Consider the following 19,577-nt stretch of genomic DNA (forward strand, 5'->3'; position numbering starts at 1 on the left):
CCTGCTTTGCACAAGATTTTCTTGAGACAGACTTGAGCTTCTGCAAATTACTTCGAACCATTAAAAGTATATTTTCAAGGCTGTAAAGCTTATAGATGATGTTTCCTTTTACTGGTGGTGTATACTCCGAAACAACCTCTTCATTCAGAAGAAGGTCATCAGGAAGTAAATCTGTAAAATTAAAAAAATAAAATGGGTCACGGCGACTGCCAGAGAGAGCAGCATTTCTTATACCAAAGAAAAAAAGTTCCACATAAGAAAAGAAAAACTCTGACATATATTCTTGTTGAAAAATGTACTTTCAAGTAGCAGCTGTGATCCATTGCACAAATATCTTTCATAATTTTAAACACTTAAATCATGTCACTCCATCCTTCAATGTCTCTTCATAGCGCTTAGACCCATAATCAGTCTAGTTGGTCTTCTATGGACTTTCTCTAGCACTGCTGGGTTTTTTTTTTTTTGTAAAATGGAGACCAAAACTGTACACAGTACTCCTGGTGAGGCCACACTAGTATGCTATATAACTTTAAGCATAATCTCCTTTGAGAGTACTTCATACACCATGATATACAGTATAACTTAACATTCTATTTGTTTTCTTGATCAGTTCTATACACAGCCTTAAAAGGTAGTGATTTTTTAGTGATAGTGTTTTTTTTTTCCACCAGCCCTCTGGAGTTTTTTTTTTTTTTGGTTGGTTTTTCTGTCCTCCTGGCCATCGGACCTTTATACTTTGTTACTTATTACAGGTAGTCCCCGAGTTACAGACATCTGACATATGAACGGGGCTGCAGCTGCTCCTTCATCTATCTGGGAGACGCGACGCAGACTCCTCAGTAACTGCCACTCTGTCATCTACGACCTGGGGATGCTGCATGCGGTGGCTGTAGGGGGGCAGTTAACTGCCAGCCCACCATTGCCACTGCAGTTACTGCTCCCGAGTAGACGGAGGCTGGATGAGGCAGAGGGGGCGTTTCACTGCCCGCCCACCACACAGCCTTGCAGTATACCTTGAATGGCTGCCCCATTTGTTCTCAGTGGGTGGCTGGTGATGCTGCAAGCCGTGGTGACCCAGTTGTGGCTGAACAGAGGCCATGGAGGGTGAATGGGGCGGTGGGGGGGTAGCACTGTAGTGCGCCTCGGGTAGCTGCCTGTTGAATGGGGGTGGTGGTGGGCGATTCACTACCCACCTTTGTCTGCACCCTGTTCGCTCTCGGTGAGCTGACACTGCAGGCAGTATACTGTATGCAAGTAGAGGTGACTGTGTGGTGGGCAGGTGATGAACTGACCCTCACTGCCCCCATTCATTCTCAATAGCAAGCCTGCTTGTACTGTTACGTACACAGCAGGAAGTTGTCTCTTGTCAGTACACAAGACGTGCTGATGAGGGGTGCCTGCCTGCTGTGATAGCGTGAACAGTGCTGTGCAGAAGATCTCATCTTAACCTTTTATCTTCACCCTTCAACAGCGTCTCCGAAACACAAATCTGATGCAAGTGCTGGTGATACAGTAAAGAAGAGAAAAACCATCACCATGGAAAATAAAGTAGAAATAATAAAAAGGTCAGAGAGAGATGAAACTCCATCATTCAATGGCAGAGCACTTGGTTAGTCGGTCAATAATTGCATTTATTAAAATAATATACCTGTTCCGACTTACATACAAATTCAACTTAAGAACCAACCTACAGTCCCCGTCTTGTACGTAACCTGGGGACTGCCTGTAGTATTGTCTAATCTTATTTTTATATTCCTCTTTTTTCTTTCTTCATCTTGTAAAGCACTTCGAGTGACATAATTTATATGAAAAATGTGCTATACAAATACATTTTGTTGTTGTTGAGTCCAATGTGACTCAGAGATCCTTCTTATAATATGTATTTTCAAATTTCAGACCCTTCTCCTGTGCATTTAAATCTAACATTTATACTTCCTATATGTAACAGTTTAAATATACTTACATTAGAGCTGCACAGTTAATCATATAAAAATGACGACTAATTTTGCAGGTGCCACAATATATAAAACACGTCACATTACTGCATTCTGTTTAGTACTCCTGTTCTGTCAGCAATCAATCTTTCCCTGTTACAGACTGCTCAGAACAACAAATGAGTGTTAATAACTGTTGATACATTTCTCATGCCTAAGCATGTTGCCAAATCAGAGGTTCTCTATGACGGCACAATAACTGTATGGAGGAATATTTCAGACAAAATTAAATAAATAAAGGCGCAAATAAATAAAAGTACTGTGAAATTTGAGCAAATAAATAAATGTGTCATGAAATGAGAGCATAAATAAATGTGTCACGAAATATGGTTTTTGTTGCTTATTTATTTATTTCATTTTGTCCGTTACATTCCTGCAAACCAACATGAAATATGACTTGAAATAAAACTGTCACTTTCACGCGTCAAAGTTTAGAGGGTGGGCTCTAACACACCCTCTAGTTACTGATTGGTGAATCGATAGCACAAGAATTAATTAGAAAAATGCTTACTACTGCCAATGAAATGGATTCTGCCAAAGATATGCATTTCTGAGAGAGAATTGAATATTTATCGGAAATCAGAAATTACAATGTTGGTGACCCTTTTAGACTCCGATATAGATTAAACTATTTTTGAAATTATCGAAGAACAGGTGGAAGCTGTATATATAAAGAATTCTGTAGGAAACAGATAATTTGTAACAGACTTGAAAAGTATTTAAGCAATGATGCTCTTTTTTGATTTGATAGTGTTGTATTTGTATTACACATAATATAAATAACACGATGGGAGCAGCATAAAACAATGTGTAACCATCTAAACACTTAAAGTTTGCTATATATTGCTGCATTTAATGCTTTTATGTACCCATAAAACAGAACTATCAGTTTATGCTTATATTAAAATTTTACAATACTGTCATTTAAAATTTGATTTTACACACACATGCAACTTTTGTTTTCTTTATACAGCAGGACTCCAATTTAACATTTTTTCCACATTTTACAATTTAAATGATGATGGCAGGATTTCCAAAAGTAACATTTGTTTTGAAAAGAAAAAAGGAATATTTATAGTATACTTAAATTACTGGTACTGAAATAATATTAAAGTAAAACTTACCATATTTTATTAAAACAAACTGTCAAATATTTTAACAAGTCTGCTATATTCCAATGCAAAAAATAAAAATATTTTAAACACCAAGATTTTAATTTGTTAACGAATCCAGGATTTGATTATTTTACATGTACATTTAAGTGGTGCTCTCCTAAATGGGGATTCTTTTATACTGTTTAATACAAAATACAATCTATGCATTTTGCAACACAAAATATGCATTTCACTGTAGTGTTATTAATTGAAAAAATAATATCAAGGGCATATTGGCAGCTGCAAGGAAAAAAGTAAATCGAGCACCTGTAGACTGTGCAAATTGAGCAGAGGCTCATAGAATTTTGGAGCCAGCCAAAAACCCCTTAGTGCAAAAGGGGTTAAATTATAAAATAGACTACAAAATGTAAATGCGAGATGCTGCTTTTTATAATTTTTATCTGTAGATACCGTTTAAATGAAGACTAAATCATGATAATGTTTACATAGGTTAAAAAAAAGTAAAACATTGCACAGGGTGTACTTACTTTTTCACATGACTGTATATGTGCAATGTGTATATGAACTACACCTCCTGGAGGATTTTCACTTCTGTACAGTGCATGTCGTATTTTGGCCACAGGATAAATAGATAATTACTCCCCATATTAAATGCTGTTCACTAAAAATTTTATCTCGGAGAAAATCAAAAAACACATCACAGAAGACTGCCAAACAATAGACAAGGACCTACAAAATAAAATTGAACGCATAAAAGCAAAAAACTTACATTTCAGCTGAATAGCATGTTGGAAAACAGAAGGACATATGACTTCTTCAGGTGAACGGACATCTTTAGCTGCAGATTCACCAGACTCCAAAACAGCAGAAACAGAAGATTTCAGAAGTAAATGTGGAGTGCTTAGAACAGCTTGCACTGGTTTTGTCAAAGGCTGTTCTAGAGAAGATTTACTGACTGGCCTCAACAGTTCACTTTGCATTTTAAGGATATCTCCAAGCTGGTCACACTGCTGTGGCAATTTTCTTGTTTTACCTTTGGCAGCTATATTCTTACTTGCATGTGGTAAAATATCTGGCTTTTGATGAGCCATATAAAATTCACTTGTTTGTGATTCTGGAGTACTAGGAACAGAATTTAAAACAGGATCAGAATTTTGTTTTTCTTCAGAATGACACACATTTAAGTCTTGGGAGGTTTTAGAAGAAGTTTCATCAATTACCAATCGCTCTTCATCAGAATCAACCTCTGAAGAATGTAAATTCATAAAGGCAGGTTTTTGAACTGAAACTCTACTTTTATCCAAAGAGTTTTCAAATTTATTCACAAGTTTAAGACTATCAACCGGGTAATGTTCACAAGCTGAATTATTTTGCAAGTGATCCAATTTTTTTTCATTATTGTCAGTATGACAACCAAAAAATGTACTGCTCTGAGTTCCAGTTACAAATGTCATTTTTGTCTCTTTCCCATTTTTAATAAATTCAGAAGTACAATATTCTGTCGATTTTGTTAAGTCTTTTAAAGGTTTTTTTCTGTTTTCACTTTCCTGAGTTTTAGAGCTTGGAGACAAAGAGTCAGTGCCAAAGGTTTCAATGTCAGTGAAGTCATTTTCAAAATCGATGCCCGTATCTTCCACAGTAGAATTTTCCCTAGGACAGCAGTCCTGAAAGCAACAAAAAGTGATTAAAAACAGATGTCAAAATGACTACATAAAATACTGCTGTCAATGTCTAAAACAAAAAAAAAAAAAAAAAAAAAAACGATTTCACGTACTATATATAACAAACGATGTGCTTTGATTGAAATAACCCTACTCTGCTCATTACTAAACACTTGGGGAGAAAAAAAAATACAAAAAACTACTGATGACTACAAATGATACAATATTGCTGTTAAGTTTAAAAATGAACCTACACTGGACTCAAAGTATTGTTCACACTTAAACTTCCCATTTTTGCTCATCAAGCTACACTTGATAAAATAACCTATAATGACAAAATGAAACCATATTTTCAGATAGGTTTGCAAATTTACTAAAACAAATCAAAAACTGATCTCTCTCATGCAGCCACAGTACGGCTGTTTCAGAGGCGGCAAAGAAATTTATTTGTACTTTTGATGTTCACAACACTTGTATGTACATGCATTAGTAGTTTCCAGTATACTTTGCTGTCATAATATTAGGTTGGAAAAGAAAACAGATTCATTTGAATATATGTATGTGTTTGTTCCTACATTAACACAGTTTTAACTTGAATCTGATCGTTCTAATCCTCCTCTCTAATCATCGTCTCACAAAATACAGTGTCATCGCATCAATTGGGTGCTTGTTGCCACACACTGCTCAGGAAAATAGATTGACTAGCAATAACCTAAACAACAACACATTTTACAAGTAAATGACTTTCAAGTGAGAAAGTACAAGCCACAACAGCACAGAAAGAACACATACACTGCATAACTTGAACAAAAGAGTCTAGAACTGCACAGCATTAAGTGTGAACCATGTTGTGGCCAGGTGTTTGCAAGACAGGTTGGCAAACAGTTGAGAAAACATTTTACTACATGCTTTGAGCACTAGGACTTAAAAGTTGTCATCAGTAGGCCCTTTTCCACGATGTGCAAGGAGTACTTGTATGGCATCTTTGGGGGGATTGTGGCTCTCCTCAGTACCAGCGGTGACAGATACACTCTTCAGCTACATCTTTATCAGCTTAAAGCCTTGTGTTCAAAGCACTCCTAATATGATAGGTTTTATTTTTTAAGGTATTGTAACAACATTAAATGTAGCAAGTAGTACTAGATTTTCCTGGCTTGCACAGAATAGTCTTGACCGGGGAAATCTCTGCTGAGAATTCAGTAACAAATGCTCTGCCCATATTTAAAAGAGACCATGTTGAAGGTTTTAAATTTTGAAAATTAGGTTTCTGTTGAAAAACTGTGAACAAGGCTTTCCATTATAAAAAGATAGTGCTTAACCCACCATGCTCTTCAGATTTTATGTAAATACATACATTGGAATGGGAACCAAGCAGAAACAGTGGCACCATGAAGAACTGATAGTTCAGGTCTTCCATTATTTGGATGTACTTAGTACAACTCCATGAATGTGAGTTTAAATAAATCACTGTGTTGCTCATATGCATAAATACATTATGCACATTAAAAACATACAGCTATACATCGATTCACTCCAAAATATATCGGAAGCCTAGATGTTGCAGGAAACAAATCAATATTATGGAGCTGAAATGACTATGATATCTTCTGGTGCAGAAGAATACATCTAATTTTTAACCTTTGCTCAAATATATTTTGAGTGGTACATATACCTTTGTGGCATATGCTATGTTTTTTATTAAAATTGTCAATATTGCATAAAGTGCTTATGACTCTTAAAACGTTGCCTAAAAGCAGCAGGTGAATATTGCAGCCTTCAAATGAAAATGACACTTAGAAACATAGCCCTTCACAAAAGTGGGATTCTCTGCTCACAAAGTGATTAAATTCAAAGAGAAAGCATTCTGCCTCTCTCTATCAATAATGTAAAAAAAAAACAAAAAAAAAACACAACATACACCTCAGTAAACAAAATCATTAAGCAGTTATTCTTTGTAACGACTAGGTGAACAGGACTCAACACGATACTTTGTATGAGAGGTCAGGTGAGTGCTAAACGTAGGAGAAGGAGGTAAACCAATTACATATAGGACTAAATGGTACTTAATGTCTCTTTTTTAACCTACATTACATATACAGCAAAAAATGTAGTAAAAGTAAGCAAAATATTTTTCATTTGGTCTTCTAGTTTAGGCAATGCATGCCAAACCAGCAGTCAACTAAGACAGAGACCATGTGAAACTGTGTGTTAGCAGAGTTTGGTTAAATGAGCACTACTAATTTTGAAAAGAGTTTTTAAAATTGTGACCTGAAAGTTATTGGGTATAACAAAAAAAGACAGTTACTTTACAATGTCTTTAATAAGACAAAAATCTTATTTTGCTTGCTGCAAACAGGCATAATCAAAACGGATCACGCAAAAAGGAATCTGTAAAATACAGGTATCCATCAACTTACATTCTAGTAAGACAATATGGGCATCTCTCGATAATTATAGGGGAGAGGTTAACTATACCAGTAAAGCATAAGATGCAATAATATCAGAAAAGGTTAAGTGAACCTTGCTTTTCAAAATTGTTATTGTTGAGTAAGACGAAGAGAATGAGGAACAGGCTGACACTCTGACATAAGCAGCTCTTTAATTGTCCTTGAAAAACAATTTTTATTATCTCATTAAGAAAATGACCCTAATCATCTACCTCTGTTAGACTTGAGAGACATCACTCATCCTCTTCACCATCAAAGCGGATCGCTGTCCTCACCAGTCTTCATATTGCACTGGCCACCTTCTTTCCTTTTTTGGGTCCAAATCAGACCATCCAACCTGCTGTGCTGTTTATTACAATTCTTTTTAAGCTTGTTTTATTTATTGGCTATGATGTATTTGATTTTATGAAAATACATAAGCTATGAAACACGAAATGCACACAGGAGTCACAAGTGAACAAGATTGGACACAAGGAGCCAGTGCATGATACGCTATCTCCATACATTAGGACAGATACAAATACCTGCTACAAACCGTATGATCAGATGTGGCAAGGTGAGATGCATGTTGATGGATATCTTTACCTTGATATTCCATCGTGACTGTAGTAAAACAATACTGAAATCAGTGCCACGTAAAACAAACGTTTTTTCACATTTGAATGTCAGTTTCTGCCTTTGAAGAGGATTTTTAAATCTATTTGAATTATATTAGAACTGTGGCATTCAATAGGGCATCCCTACTTTGAAGTTACTATAGTTTGTGAAGCAAGTCAAAGAAAAGCTTAATGACTAAATTTTTCAACTAACTATGGTTAAAAGAAGAAAGCCTTACACTCTGAGGTCAAGTCATTAATGGCAATTTGGGATAAATTAGGATCACGTTCAAGCTGACACATTTTATAACAATTAGAATGTCCTGAAAAAAAAAAACATTTTTTTAACCAGGCTTTTCACTTCTCTCCAAAAACCCTGAAAAAAACTGCACTGGCCAGGTGGGAAAAACCTAGTTGAATAACAAAACTATTCAGGAATGGAAAAAAAAAATAAAAATAAAAAACGACTAACAACCAGTAGAGGAAACAGAAGCACAAGTGTGAAAACCATGCCAAAACTTTGAGTATCCAATTAGTCTCAACTGTTAAAAGGTAATTTGTAAAGTGACTCCTTAAAAACACAGCCAGATTTTAGTTTTTGTAAGCAACATATTTTTATGCTTATAAAAAAAAAAAAAAGAAAAAAAAAGTTTAAAATAAGCCCCTAAAAACATTTGTATTGTAGCACACTGATGTTGGAATTAGTTTTGGGATTCACAATATATTATAAAAATGACCATATTTTATGCACAGACACTGGGATTTCTGACCATGAAAAACAGAACATATTGGATTAAGAGATTAACACACACTACTGTGTTTTTCCAGTAAAAATAATTGTAGCACTAGATAACAAGGAAACACTTGCTAGTTGTATGCTTCCCACATGTTAGCAATGTGGTAGAAACTTCATTTGTAGTATTTGAGGTGTTCAGTTTCCATTCAAGTTTTATGTCTACATAAGGAGATGGACCTCTGGAAGCTGCCTCTAAAGTGAATAAAGACATTTCTTTTGATTGCACTTGGTTTCAAAGACAGCCCATATGTTATAGAAGCAGAAATTAATATGTTAGCAAACACCAACCAATAGAAAATGATACACAAACCAAATCACTCTACAAATTCTTACTATATAGGAATATATAAAAACATACCCATGCAGTACAGTAAATAAAAATTGACATTAGAAGTCTGAGGGGAAAAATTAGCGGAAAACAACTGAAAGTAGTGTATGTTAAAATAATGCACATGGAGTAGTTTTCTCATAGGTTTTACTTCATTTTGCCAATACAAAGGAATAACAAATGCAAGATAAAAAAAGTAGAGCACAAGTGCAGGTCTGATTCAACTCTTTAAAAGGAAGGTACAGCATTTTTATAAAGAAAGCAAATGTTTGACAGCTATAAGAAATGTTAAGGGTAAATATACAACTTATGACAAATATTTCAGCAAGTGCAATACAATGTTATACATACTGTGGATGTTATGAATGGAGTAGTGCATTATAAACAAACTAAATTAAATTTATCAAAGAATAAATACATGTATTCACTTCTAATTTCACCCAAAGTTTATTAATTATGAAATCATAGCTAAATTTAAATGTACAAGTTTTACTTAACAAATGCCATCCACCCAAGGATATACCAATTTGTCAATTAATTCACTCCAATTGCTAACTCAGGAGGTATCTTAGGTAATAATCTTAATGGGAATATAAATACAAAAAACATATACTGTACTCTAAAGGCAGTCAGAAGTTATTTCTTCTCTGTGAATTGAGGCTATTTAAAGTGGACAAGGACCTCATGTTGCCATTTATTGCAGTGTAGTCTAAATTGTCATCAATTTCAGCTTCACTGCCTGCTTTAGTAGTCTGACAAACCAAACTTTTAATAAAGGCTCCTGCCGATTACCAAAAATGCAGCTAAAGTTATTAGAGGGGACTTACATAGTACAAGGGCAATGCTGAAAAAGTTAGAAATCATCTCAACTGGTCACAGTCATCCATTACATGCAGACTCTTTCACATTTTTCACATGCGTTCAATGTGAACCTACTTTCAACTGTAAAGAGAACGGGATGCCAATGGTGGAGCTGCCAATCGTGGCATTCTCTGGCAAATGCCAATCAAGCTGCACGTTAATGGGTTGCAAGCACAGATCCCACTAGAGAACATTAGGCCTTCATGCCACCCCTCACGGTTTCTGTTTTTGACAGTTTGTTCAGAAATATGCAAACCAGTAGCCACATGGATATCATTTTGTAGGGCTCTGGCAGTGCTCATCCTTACACAAAGAAGCAGATACCAGTCCTGCTGCTGGGTTGATGCCCTTCTACAGCCTTGTCCACCTATCTTTGTGTAGCAGCCCATCTCCTGGTATTCTGCTCTTTAGAATGTGCTAGGAGACTGACTTGGTGTTAGACTTGCATGGTTAAGTGTTCCCTTAATTTTTTGGGCAGTGTATTTAATAAGATTTTTCTCAATAATTACTTACCATATAAGAAGTAACATTTTCTTCAATATCAGCATCTAAAACAACTTTCTTCATAGGTACTGGATCACCTATCTTGTGAAGCAAGTTACACACTTCCTGTAGAAAAATATGATTCTTCTCTCTAATACTAATCTCCTTTTTTGGAAACGGTGACTCCACAAAAACCACCTTTCTATTAATGTTTCCTGTAAAAGGATAAAATTCCAAATAAGGTTTTTATTTTTGAAAGTTGATTAGAAACACATATTTAGTTTTGTCTTAAGAATTTCTATGTTTTTTCCTCTCTCCAGTGTGTTCCTTGCAAGTTTTCTGTTATTTTTGAGTAGGGACAGAACAGTGCTGAAGTAGTTATTGCTGCTGTCTCAATTCTGAGCACAATGGTTTATGCCCCAGCAATGCTCAGTCTGACTTTTTTATATTCCATTTTACTACCACAGCCCAAAGACGTATATTTGAGACTGACTGGGGACTACAAATGAAACAGAACACAAAGCTGCCAACTTGTATGTCAGCTGCCACAATTTTGTAATGGAATAATTGGATTCCAAAAATGTTCAGATAGTTATTTTGAATTTTAATTTTTTCACCTCATAATAGTTGAAGTTCAAGTTTGTCATATGTGCATAGTACAAAAGAATTTTTACTTGTCTTCTAAAAAAAATTGAAGGTAATATAATACCTATAAAAGATGGAGACACACACACACACACTGTAGAGAGAGAGAGAGAGACACAGACAGACAGACAGACATACACGCCCCTCCCTAACAGTTAGAAAAACATACTGGGACAATTAGATAAAACCTTTTTTTGTTAATATATTCTTGAAATATGTGTTCTACATGAAAAGACAAATATGAGATTTAAAGTACAGAATGTAAGTGTATATTTCTGGGCAATGTTTTACATATGAACAATACAGTTTTTACAATATTAAAATAAAGATTTTGTCTTGAGTGGCAATGTATTTCTTAGTTATTAAGGTAACGATTAATCAATATGCATATGAGTCAAGCATAAATGCATGAGGGCTTACATGAGGACATTGACAAGTTCAAGTGAGAAATTGCCGGTTTTTAATATAATGAACAACTTATATGTCATGTTTATTTGCAATTGGTGACACATGCATCACAATCAATATCATGCCTTAAATATCATACACTGAAGCATTTTAATAACTAATAAAAGCTTCACACAGGTTTTTTTTTTTTAGCAATATTTATTGGCGTTTCTCACTTTTTTGTTAAAATATTGTTACACGTTTAATTCTGGAACTATTAGTGGACATGATGATGGATTAGGAAACCTAAAATCCCTAAACCCTCATGAGAATGGCTTTTTGAAATTAAGACATGACTCTTGGCCAAAAAAAAAAAAAAAAAGAAAACAAAATGCATGTTTTGAGCAAATGACTGCATAACAGATATGTGAATTGTACAACACGGGTGACACAAGTTTTTCTTTTTTTTCCTCCTATTAACATTTTTAATATTGTTTGCCTTTATACAGCATTGGTTGCTATTATCTTCTATTATGACGTACTGTTTTCATGCAAAATGTAGAGAAAAGTGTAAGTGACACACACAAAAAAAAAAAAAAACAGTAATCTCTACTCGATCGCGGGGGTTGTGTTCCAGAACCTCCCACGATAGGTGAAAATCTGCGAAGTAGAAACTATATGTTTGTATGGTTATTTTTATATATTTTAAGCCCTTATAAACTCTCCCAATCAGTTAACATTATTAGAGCCCTCTAGACATGAAATAACACCCTTTAGTCAAAAGTTTAAACTGTGCTCCATGACAAGACAGAGATGACAGTTCTTTCTCACAATTAAAAGAATGCAAATATATCTTCTCTTCAAAGGAATGCGTGTCAGGAGCAGAGAATGTCAGAGAGAGAGAGAGAGAGCGCAAAAGAAAAGCAAACAATCAAAAAATCAATACGTGCTGCTGGGCTTTTAAGTATGCTGAAGCACCACGATAAAGCAGCCGCAAAGAAGGGAGCAATGTGAAGGTAGTCTTTCAGCATTTTTTTAGAGTAGCATCCGTATCTTCTAGGCAAACAGCCCCTCTGCTCACACCCTCTCCGGCAGGCGCAGAGAATGTCAGAGAGAGTGAGAGAGACCGAGAAAAGCAAACAATCAAGCACCGCTCAGAAAGCATGTCGTATATCATTGAGGAATTTTATTTAATACGTAATACATGCTCTGATTGGGTAGCTTCTAAGCCATCCGCCAATAGCGTCCCTTGTATGAAATCAACTGGGCAAACAAACTGAGGAAGCATGTACCATAAATTAAAAGACCCATTGTCCGCAGAAATCCGCGAACCAGCGAAAAATCAGTGATATATATTTAGATATGCTTACATTTAAAATCCGCGATGGAGGGAAGCTGCGAAAGTCGAAGTGCGATATAGCGAGGGATCACTGTATAAAATTTTTAGGCGAAGTAGTCCTTTAAGCAATGCAAAACAAATAACAATAATGCTGCCAAATTGCAGGATATATAACAAAGTCATTTAAATGGTTGTGAAAGGTTCCTAACATGCTAAAGTAGATGGTGAACAGTGTGTCTTTTAATTTGTAAAGCAAAAACTAAGAACTATCCTACCTTTACCAGTTAGCATTTTGACACAAACTGGTATCTCCCATGCTTCTTTATACTCTGTACCATGATTATTCAAAAGAGTAAACAGTGCATCTTTGGTCATAGATACTTGAGGGCCGTACTTCACACACAATTTTTCTGCATTACAGTCAGTGCTGATTTCCTAAAAAATAAATAAATAAAACAAAAATGATCACTAATGTAACACAGTTGTTTCAAACATTATGAGATCACATTATTCTTGCTATTGACATCAAAAAATTATTTAAAAACGGCCTAAAATGAGCAAATTGGATTAATTGCTAAAATTTGGATGTTCTTATTAGACCAGACCGCAGTACTGGTGCCAAAAAGGTTCTGAAGCAAATAACAGATACAGTAACTCCAAAACACCTTTTCTTACCACAGACACCCCAATTGTGCAGCACCATCGCGGCACACAATGCACTGCTTCCCTCTTGATAGCTGTGAAGTCCCAATGGCATTCAAACAATTGAGAGGGGTAGCTGGCAACTGGGTCCCCTGCCATAAAGTCCCGATAGCATCGAACCAATAAGAGGGTGAGGTTAATGGAAGGGGTGGGAGGGGTCCCTGGTCCCCTACCAAGTTACAATTGGGTCGAAACAAGTACTTTCATTTCATAGAGTTTACAAAATGGATGATTTTCAAAAATGCAGTAACAATTGTCAAGGGAAAGGGGTGGCTGTTTGGGTAGATCGCAGGCGGTGGGTTGAGAGGTAAGTAGACATTTACGTCCAGTACGGTATGTGAATATCCCAAAATGCTGGTACTGTACTGTTACCATTTGTGTTTTTCAGTATACTGCACAACCGTATGTGGTGTTGCTGCTGGCCATCTCTATTGCTACTGAAGGTGGAGGTTTAGGGATGTAAAGAACCTAACATCTAATTTGTCAACTAGAGGACTGCTTATGAATCAAACTACAGACAGCAGCCGTAACAGAGATCACCAACTTGTCTCTTTGTAATGTAACAGCAAAGCAAAACATATTAAAAACAATATGAGTCAGAGGATTTAATATTTTCCAACCATGACTGCACATCATTCATACTTCTGCAGTCTTTGTACAGCGGCATTAGTATTAATGTACAAAAAAGTTTAAAGATGGCCAAATAATAGTGCTGAAAAGAGGGACAACTACTAGTGTTTTGTGTATCAGGCTAGTTAAAATTTGTGAGACTGACCAAAGTCCATTTGTTATAATACATCATATTGTAATTTACAAACAAACTTTAAGGAATTTTTCACTGCAATGTAATTTTTTTTTTGGACAAATTGTTAATCTATAACTTAGAAACCAGTACCCATTATATTTCTGCAAAATTCTAAACAAAAATGAAACTGCAAAAGCTGGTATTAACATAAATGGCGCAATACAAGAATATTACATAACCATATAAAATTAAGTACATACAGCACTGATTGCTGGATACATTCTTGCACAAATGCAGATTTAAATATACAGGCCTTTTCTATTGTTTTAATGTACTTGTGCACTTTTCACCAGCAGATGGCACTCGGGAGTGTACGTTTGAACACAACATGCAAAGGTGTAACATGCATTCTGGAATAGCTACAAATTGTTTTAATGGTCAAGTTACCCTACATTAGGGTTAGGGTTAGCATAGAGTGACATGCAGAGATATGTTGGGAAGTGGTTTAAAAGCGGGGAGGCAGAGTTCCGTACATTAGATTACAGCTTCTTTTTTTTTTTGCTCAGTTGTACAGTATTTCTCAGGGGAATAGAAACAAGCACACACAGAGACAGATTCCAGATGTGGCTTTGCTGTGCACTGCTACTGTTTAGTAGAGTTCAATCACTGATAACATGGGAATCTGCAGAGCTGGACGGCTACAGAGGTGAATGTTTATTGGCTTGTTGGTTTTGTGTTGGGGGTTGCGTTTGAGGTGGAATTTGGTTGGAGATTCAGCTAATCAGCCCGAGTGTGGGTGTGCACACATGTGTACCGTGAGATGGAGTGCATCCATGTCCAGGGTTATGACCAGCCTTAAGTCCAGTGCTTTAGGGATAAGCCTCTGGTCATCCGCAACCTAAAATTTCATCAAGTGAGATGAAAGTGAATAATTGAGAGCAATAAAGTACATTTTTCACCACAGATATTAAAGGTAACTATCATTTTCTTTTACGAAATACCTGATTGTAAATACCATATGTATTATGTGAAAAGCAAAAAAAGATAACTCTACACTTGACACTATAGTAGCTGTAAATAATAATCTAAATGCAATGCTTAGATTAGGGACAGAGAACATGTTTAATCAAATGCGTCCGAGTTTCATGGAGATTATGGGATTTAAGTTTCATAGAGATTATGGAATTGAAATAATTAGAATTTAAACAGGTGTTTAAAAGGTGCATACTGCAATTATCCTCATTATTGTGATGTTCGTGAATTGGACCACACAGACAAGTTGCTAAGGTGTCCACAGACTTTCAGAATGGCTTGAGCCACTTGAAAAAGCTGGAGCTAGTAACTTCAGTCCATGAATGTTATATTACTGTAGCACAATAACAGAATTTTTACATTACTGTAACTGTGATATTGTCTGAGCTTTTTATTGTCTATTTTAAATTGAATTAAATTTTAGCTAAAATGATAAGTTTCATCCATGCACCCATCCATTTTTTAAACAACTTAAAGGAATACTCCACCCAAAAATAAAATACTTTTTTTTCATACATTACATAACACATACACTTTGTAGCAGGTGGGTGAGAAAAATTTTTAATCTCATATTTACTTGCAGAATAAAGAGAGAGAGAGAATTTTGACATGAGAAGGCAATAGGGACCAGAGTCGCAACGATGCAAACAATATGAAAAATGTCCATGGGGGGTGGTGGAACTCAGGTTAGCCATGTTGCAGGATTCCTGTGTCTGGCTCTTTTCCTCATTTACTGGTCAACAGTCCTGTCTGTTTTGGTTTTTAATATTATTGCCACACAATTCTGTTGGTCCAAAGAATAACATACTTTTTAAGGGTGTTTGTGGCCTGAAATGAGTTGGTTCCTCATCCAAGGTTGTTAGTTTGTGCTCAATGCCCTCTCCTGCATGACTGAATGTATGTTCATTTAAAAAAAAAAAAAAAGGGACACACATTCACAACCACAGGATTTAAACACACTTCATGAATTTCCATTACCACCATATATTTTTTGTATTCTTTATTAAATGCAATAAGAGAAATTTATTTTTAAGGGGCTGTGTTGAGAAAAGGGATTGTTCTCTATATGTGACTGATCCATTTTCCTTATACATCTTTCTTGACTCACTGTGCTTTGTTCAGTTCCCGGTTTACAAAAAGTGGGTAGAAGGGGATAAGGCTGGATATGCTTTGGCGTTGCTTAACATTTAAAAATAAGTCTCCTCACATCAAGTACTAAAAAAAAATGTAAATCTTTGTGAATGTCTTAAAGCAATCTTTAATATATTTTGAAAAGGTACTTACTAAATTTGAAATAGTTTTCTTTTCCAGTTGTGACATAAGCTGATTAACACTGGTCCGATCAACAGGAAGTTGTGAAGGCTGGAATGTCACTTTGCTATATTGAGCAAATCCCTAAAGAATAAAAAAAATACATAATAAAATTAAATATTGCCATAAATATTATGCATTACTTGAATTAAAATACAAACACTGTATTTTTCTTGTGAACAATCAGATGACAAATCGAAGTCTTGCAAGAAGCGAGACCACACAGGAGTGTTGCGAATGTCCCGAAGTGGCTCAACCAAAGCCTGGACTTGAACCTAAACTAACATTTCTGGAGAGACCTGTCCATCTAGAATCCCAACCTAAGCTGACAAAGCCTGAGATGATCGGCAGATAAGGTGGCAGGAAATACTCAAAATCTAGTTCTGCAAAGCTTGCTGTGTCAAATCCAAGATGACTCCAGGATGGAAATACTGCCAAAGGTTCTAAAGCTATGTACTGAGCAAAGTGTCAATGTGACATTTCGTTCTTATAAATGTATGTATACATAACTTAAATTTAATCAGATGACTTGGAAATGTCAAACAATATCCTTAATCCTTCATTTATGATTTATTATACAGGTTTCATTGTCTAAAAACACTTAACTACCAGATGTATGTATTTTTACTTTACCTAAATGGTTTAAAGAAATGGTTAGCTATCTTATAATCCAAGACTAAACTTAAACGCAAATATATGTCACACATACACACCAGTTTTGGTTATAAAACGCAATATTCTTTGATTTAACAGTTTATAAATCTAAATTAAAGCCATCTTTCTGCTTTACCCATTAGATGATAATATACATACCAGACTCAACAAAGTCTTCTGCAGTTTTAAGGTCATCTCAGGTTTAAATTTTCCTCCTGTTAAAGATATTGTTTCATTCAAACAAAAACCCTCAGGATAATTCTTCACTCGCTCCAAACCTATTTTTAAATATTTCTGAATACAAAAGAGAAGATAATTTAAATACATTTTCTGTTGCAACACACTCCACTAAAAAAATCCATGTGTACAATTTTATAGTTTTAAAGTAAATATTTTCTAAATCCTTCTAATCCAAGTTATGTAGTTGTTGTCAGCGAAAATGATCCTTGACATGTAAGCAGGTTAAATTTCTACTGCACCGAACTGCCCACTTTAATACTCAGCATAACAAAAAATAAAAAAATTCAATCTTTAAAAATATCTTTCCATGGGATGGATTAGAGCACACGTGGATCACTGATGACATTAGTCTGCAAGCTTTCCTAATGGCACCCTAAGGTCTAGCAGAATCAAAATCCTTCATATCAAATCCCGTCAAGTTAAACAGTAAATAAGTAGGTTTAGTATTGCAACAGATTGTTTCAAATTCAATTTCACATAGATAAAAAAAGTGTAATTTCAATGATATTATTTATTTATTTAATTATTTTTTAAATACGGCTGTTACCCATAAATAATATCTTACCTTAGTTAACATCACTGATGTTTAATGCCTTATTTGTCTCATATTAATCTAATGGATAACTTGGTAAAAAAAAACAATTTCAGGCGCCACCTGGTGGATTTTTGCTATTTTGTTTTCTTTAAAAAAGCATGGGGATGGATCAATCATACGATTGACCTTGACTTAAATACTAGTAAACTGCTTCTGTTTGAGATACCAGGAATGATGTATCTAAAATGTGATAATCATTTTCCTAAAACCATTTTACGGAGATATAATTCAACAATAACCCAAAATAATAAGAATGTCTCACCTTAAGCTGTTTTTGGCCGTGTTATTTTTAACATAATAAAATATTGTATTTAAGTTACTTGTTTAAGAATGTTACTGTAATGCAATAAAACTCCATTCTTATTACATGCTTGTCATCTAAACAGCATCAAGAATACATAACAAAGCACTACACTATCTACTAAGGCTTATAAGCCAAGTATAACAAACACATTACAGCTTGAGGGATAGTGCCTAATCTTCACTGACACGCATTCAGTACACCCATATTGAACTATACTAAACCTATACAAATATCGAATGTGTGTAATATTTGGTGGAGATAGGTTTAATGGTATGGATCTGCATTCTGAACAGATATGCATATATATTAGATACATTAAAGATAAACATTAATTACATTTGCAGTGGACTGTGGCCCTGTCCACAGTTTGCTCCCGAGTTGCGCCCTAGGCTAACTGGAATGGACTCCAGCCTTCCCAGCATCCCTGGTCTGGATTAAGTGAGTTGGAGAAATGACAATAATCACATATTGTTCGGAATATTACCTCAACAAAACAAGCCGTTTCTTCAGACAACATTTTATAATCATCTGCACAAAGCTTAGCTGCATTTTCCAAAAAAGACATGAATTCACCAACTTCAGCCTTTAAAAGATCATCTAGCTTCTGTGGAAAAAAAAAGACTAATTAAATATTGACAGTAGTTCTTTTCTGGTGATGTTAAGAGTCATACGACACTTACTAAAAATATGATGTGGGAGTGAAGATGGGTGCATAGCTACTATTGTGTTATTTTCTTTATTGTCCCAGAATAGTTTCTGTGAAGTTCCATAAAAAACAGTTGTTTTGTGAAAATGTAATTAAGTATTAACCATACAATAAATTAGGACTATGGCTATTTTCTACTTTAACGTGGTATAACTGGATGTTAATTAATTCTGAGAAACAGCATATGTACTATAAAGAACTGAATGTCCAAACTTTTGTGCCCTTTTATCTACTATAACTGTTTAAATGATTAGATAGTTATAACGGTGCAACAAACCTGGCAGAAATATGTTGTGTTTAAGTCTATACCCCCACTTTAAAATTCAATGAAAACACCATTTGACCAGAATATCAAATCTTCCGTATGCAAACATACTGATAAAAACATAAATTACATTACCAAGTGCATTTAAATATATATACACCCATTTTAACCTCAGGAATTCCACCTCGACAGTTTTCAGGAAAAGAAATGAAGGATAGAGAGTTGGATACAAAATGGTTTATTCAGAACAATTTAATAATGATTCAGTTGGCAAACAGGCACCTAGTTATAATGCCTCAATTGGTGTACAGTAACTTACTGGTACACATCAACATATGTGTAATTCAATCACACATAAACACACAAAATTT

General features: G+C 35.1%; 1 protein-coding gene across 1 annotated transcript in view; it reads right to left on the reverse strand.

Annotated features, from left to right (window-relative positions):
• Positions 1 to 19,577, reverse strand: part of ice2 (interactor of little elongator complex ELL subunit 2) — a 60,989-nt gene that overhangs the window by 33,186 nt on the left and 8,226 nt on the right. Inside the window, exons 4-10 of the mRNA XM_039772966.1 lie at positions 18,720 to 18,839; positions 17,256 to 17,390; positions 16,416 to 16,526; positions 12,928 to 13,087; positions 10,312 to 10,496; positions 3,879 to 4,773; positions 2 to 171 (exon numbers count right to left, since the gene is read on the reverse strand). Coding sequence (XP_039628900.1) covers positions 2 to 171; positions 3,879 to 4,773; positions 10,312 to 10,496; positions 12,928 to 13,087; positions 16,416 to 16,526; positions 17,256 to 17,390; positions 18,720 to 18,839 — 1,776 coding nt within the window. The remainder of the gene's footprint in view (position 1; positions 172 to 3,878; positions 4,774 to 10,311; positions 10,497 to 12,927; positions 13,088 to 16,415; positions 16,527 to 17,255; positions 17,391 to 18,719; positions 18,840 to 19,577) is intronic.

Source organism: Polypterus senegalus, chromosome 12, assembly GCF_016835505.1.
Source record: "Polypterus senegalus isolate Bchr_013 chromosome 12, ASM1683550v1, whole genome shotgun sequence".
In the NCBI taxonomy this organism is placed as follows: Eukaryota; Metazoa; Chordata; class Cladistia; order Polypteriformes; family Polypteridae; genus Polypterus; species Polypterus senegalus.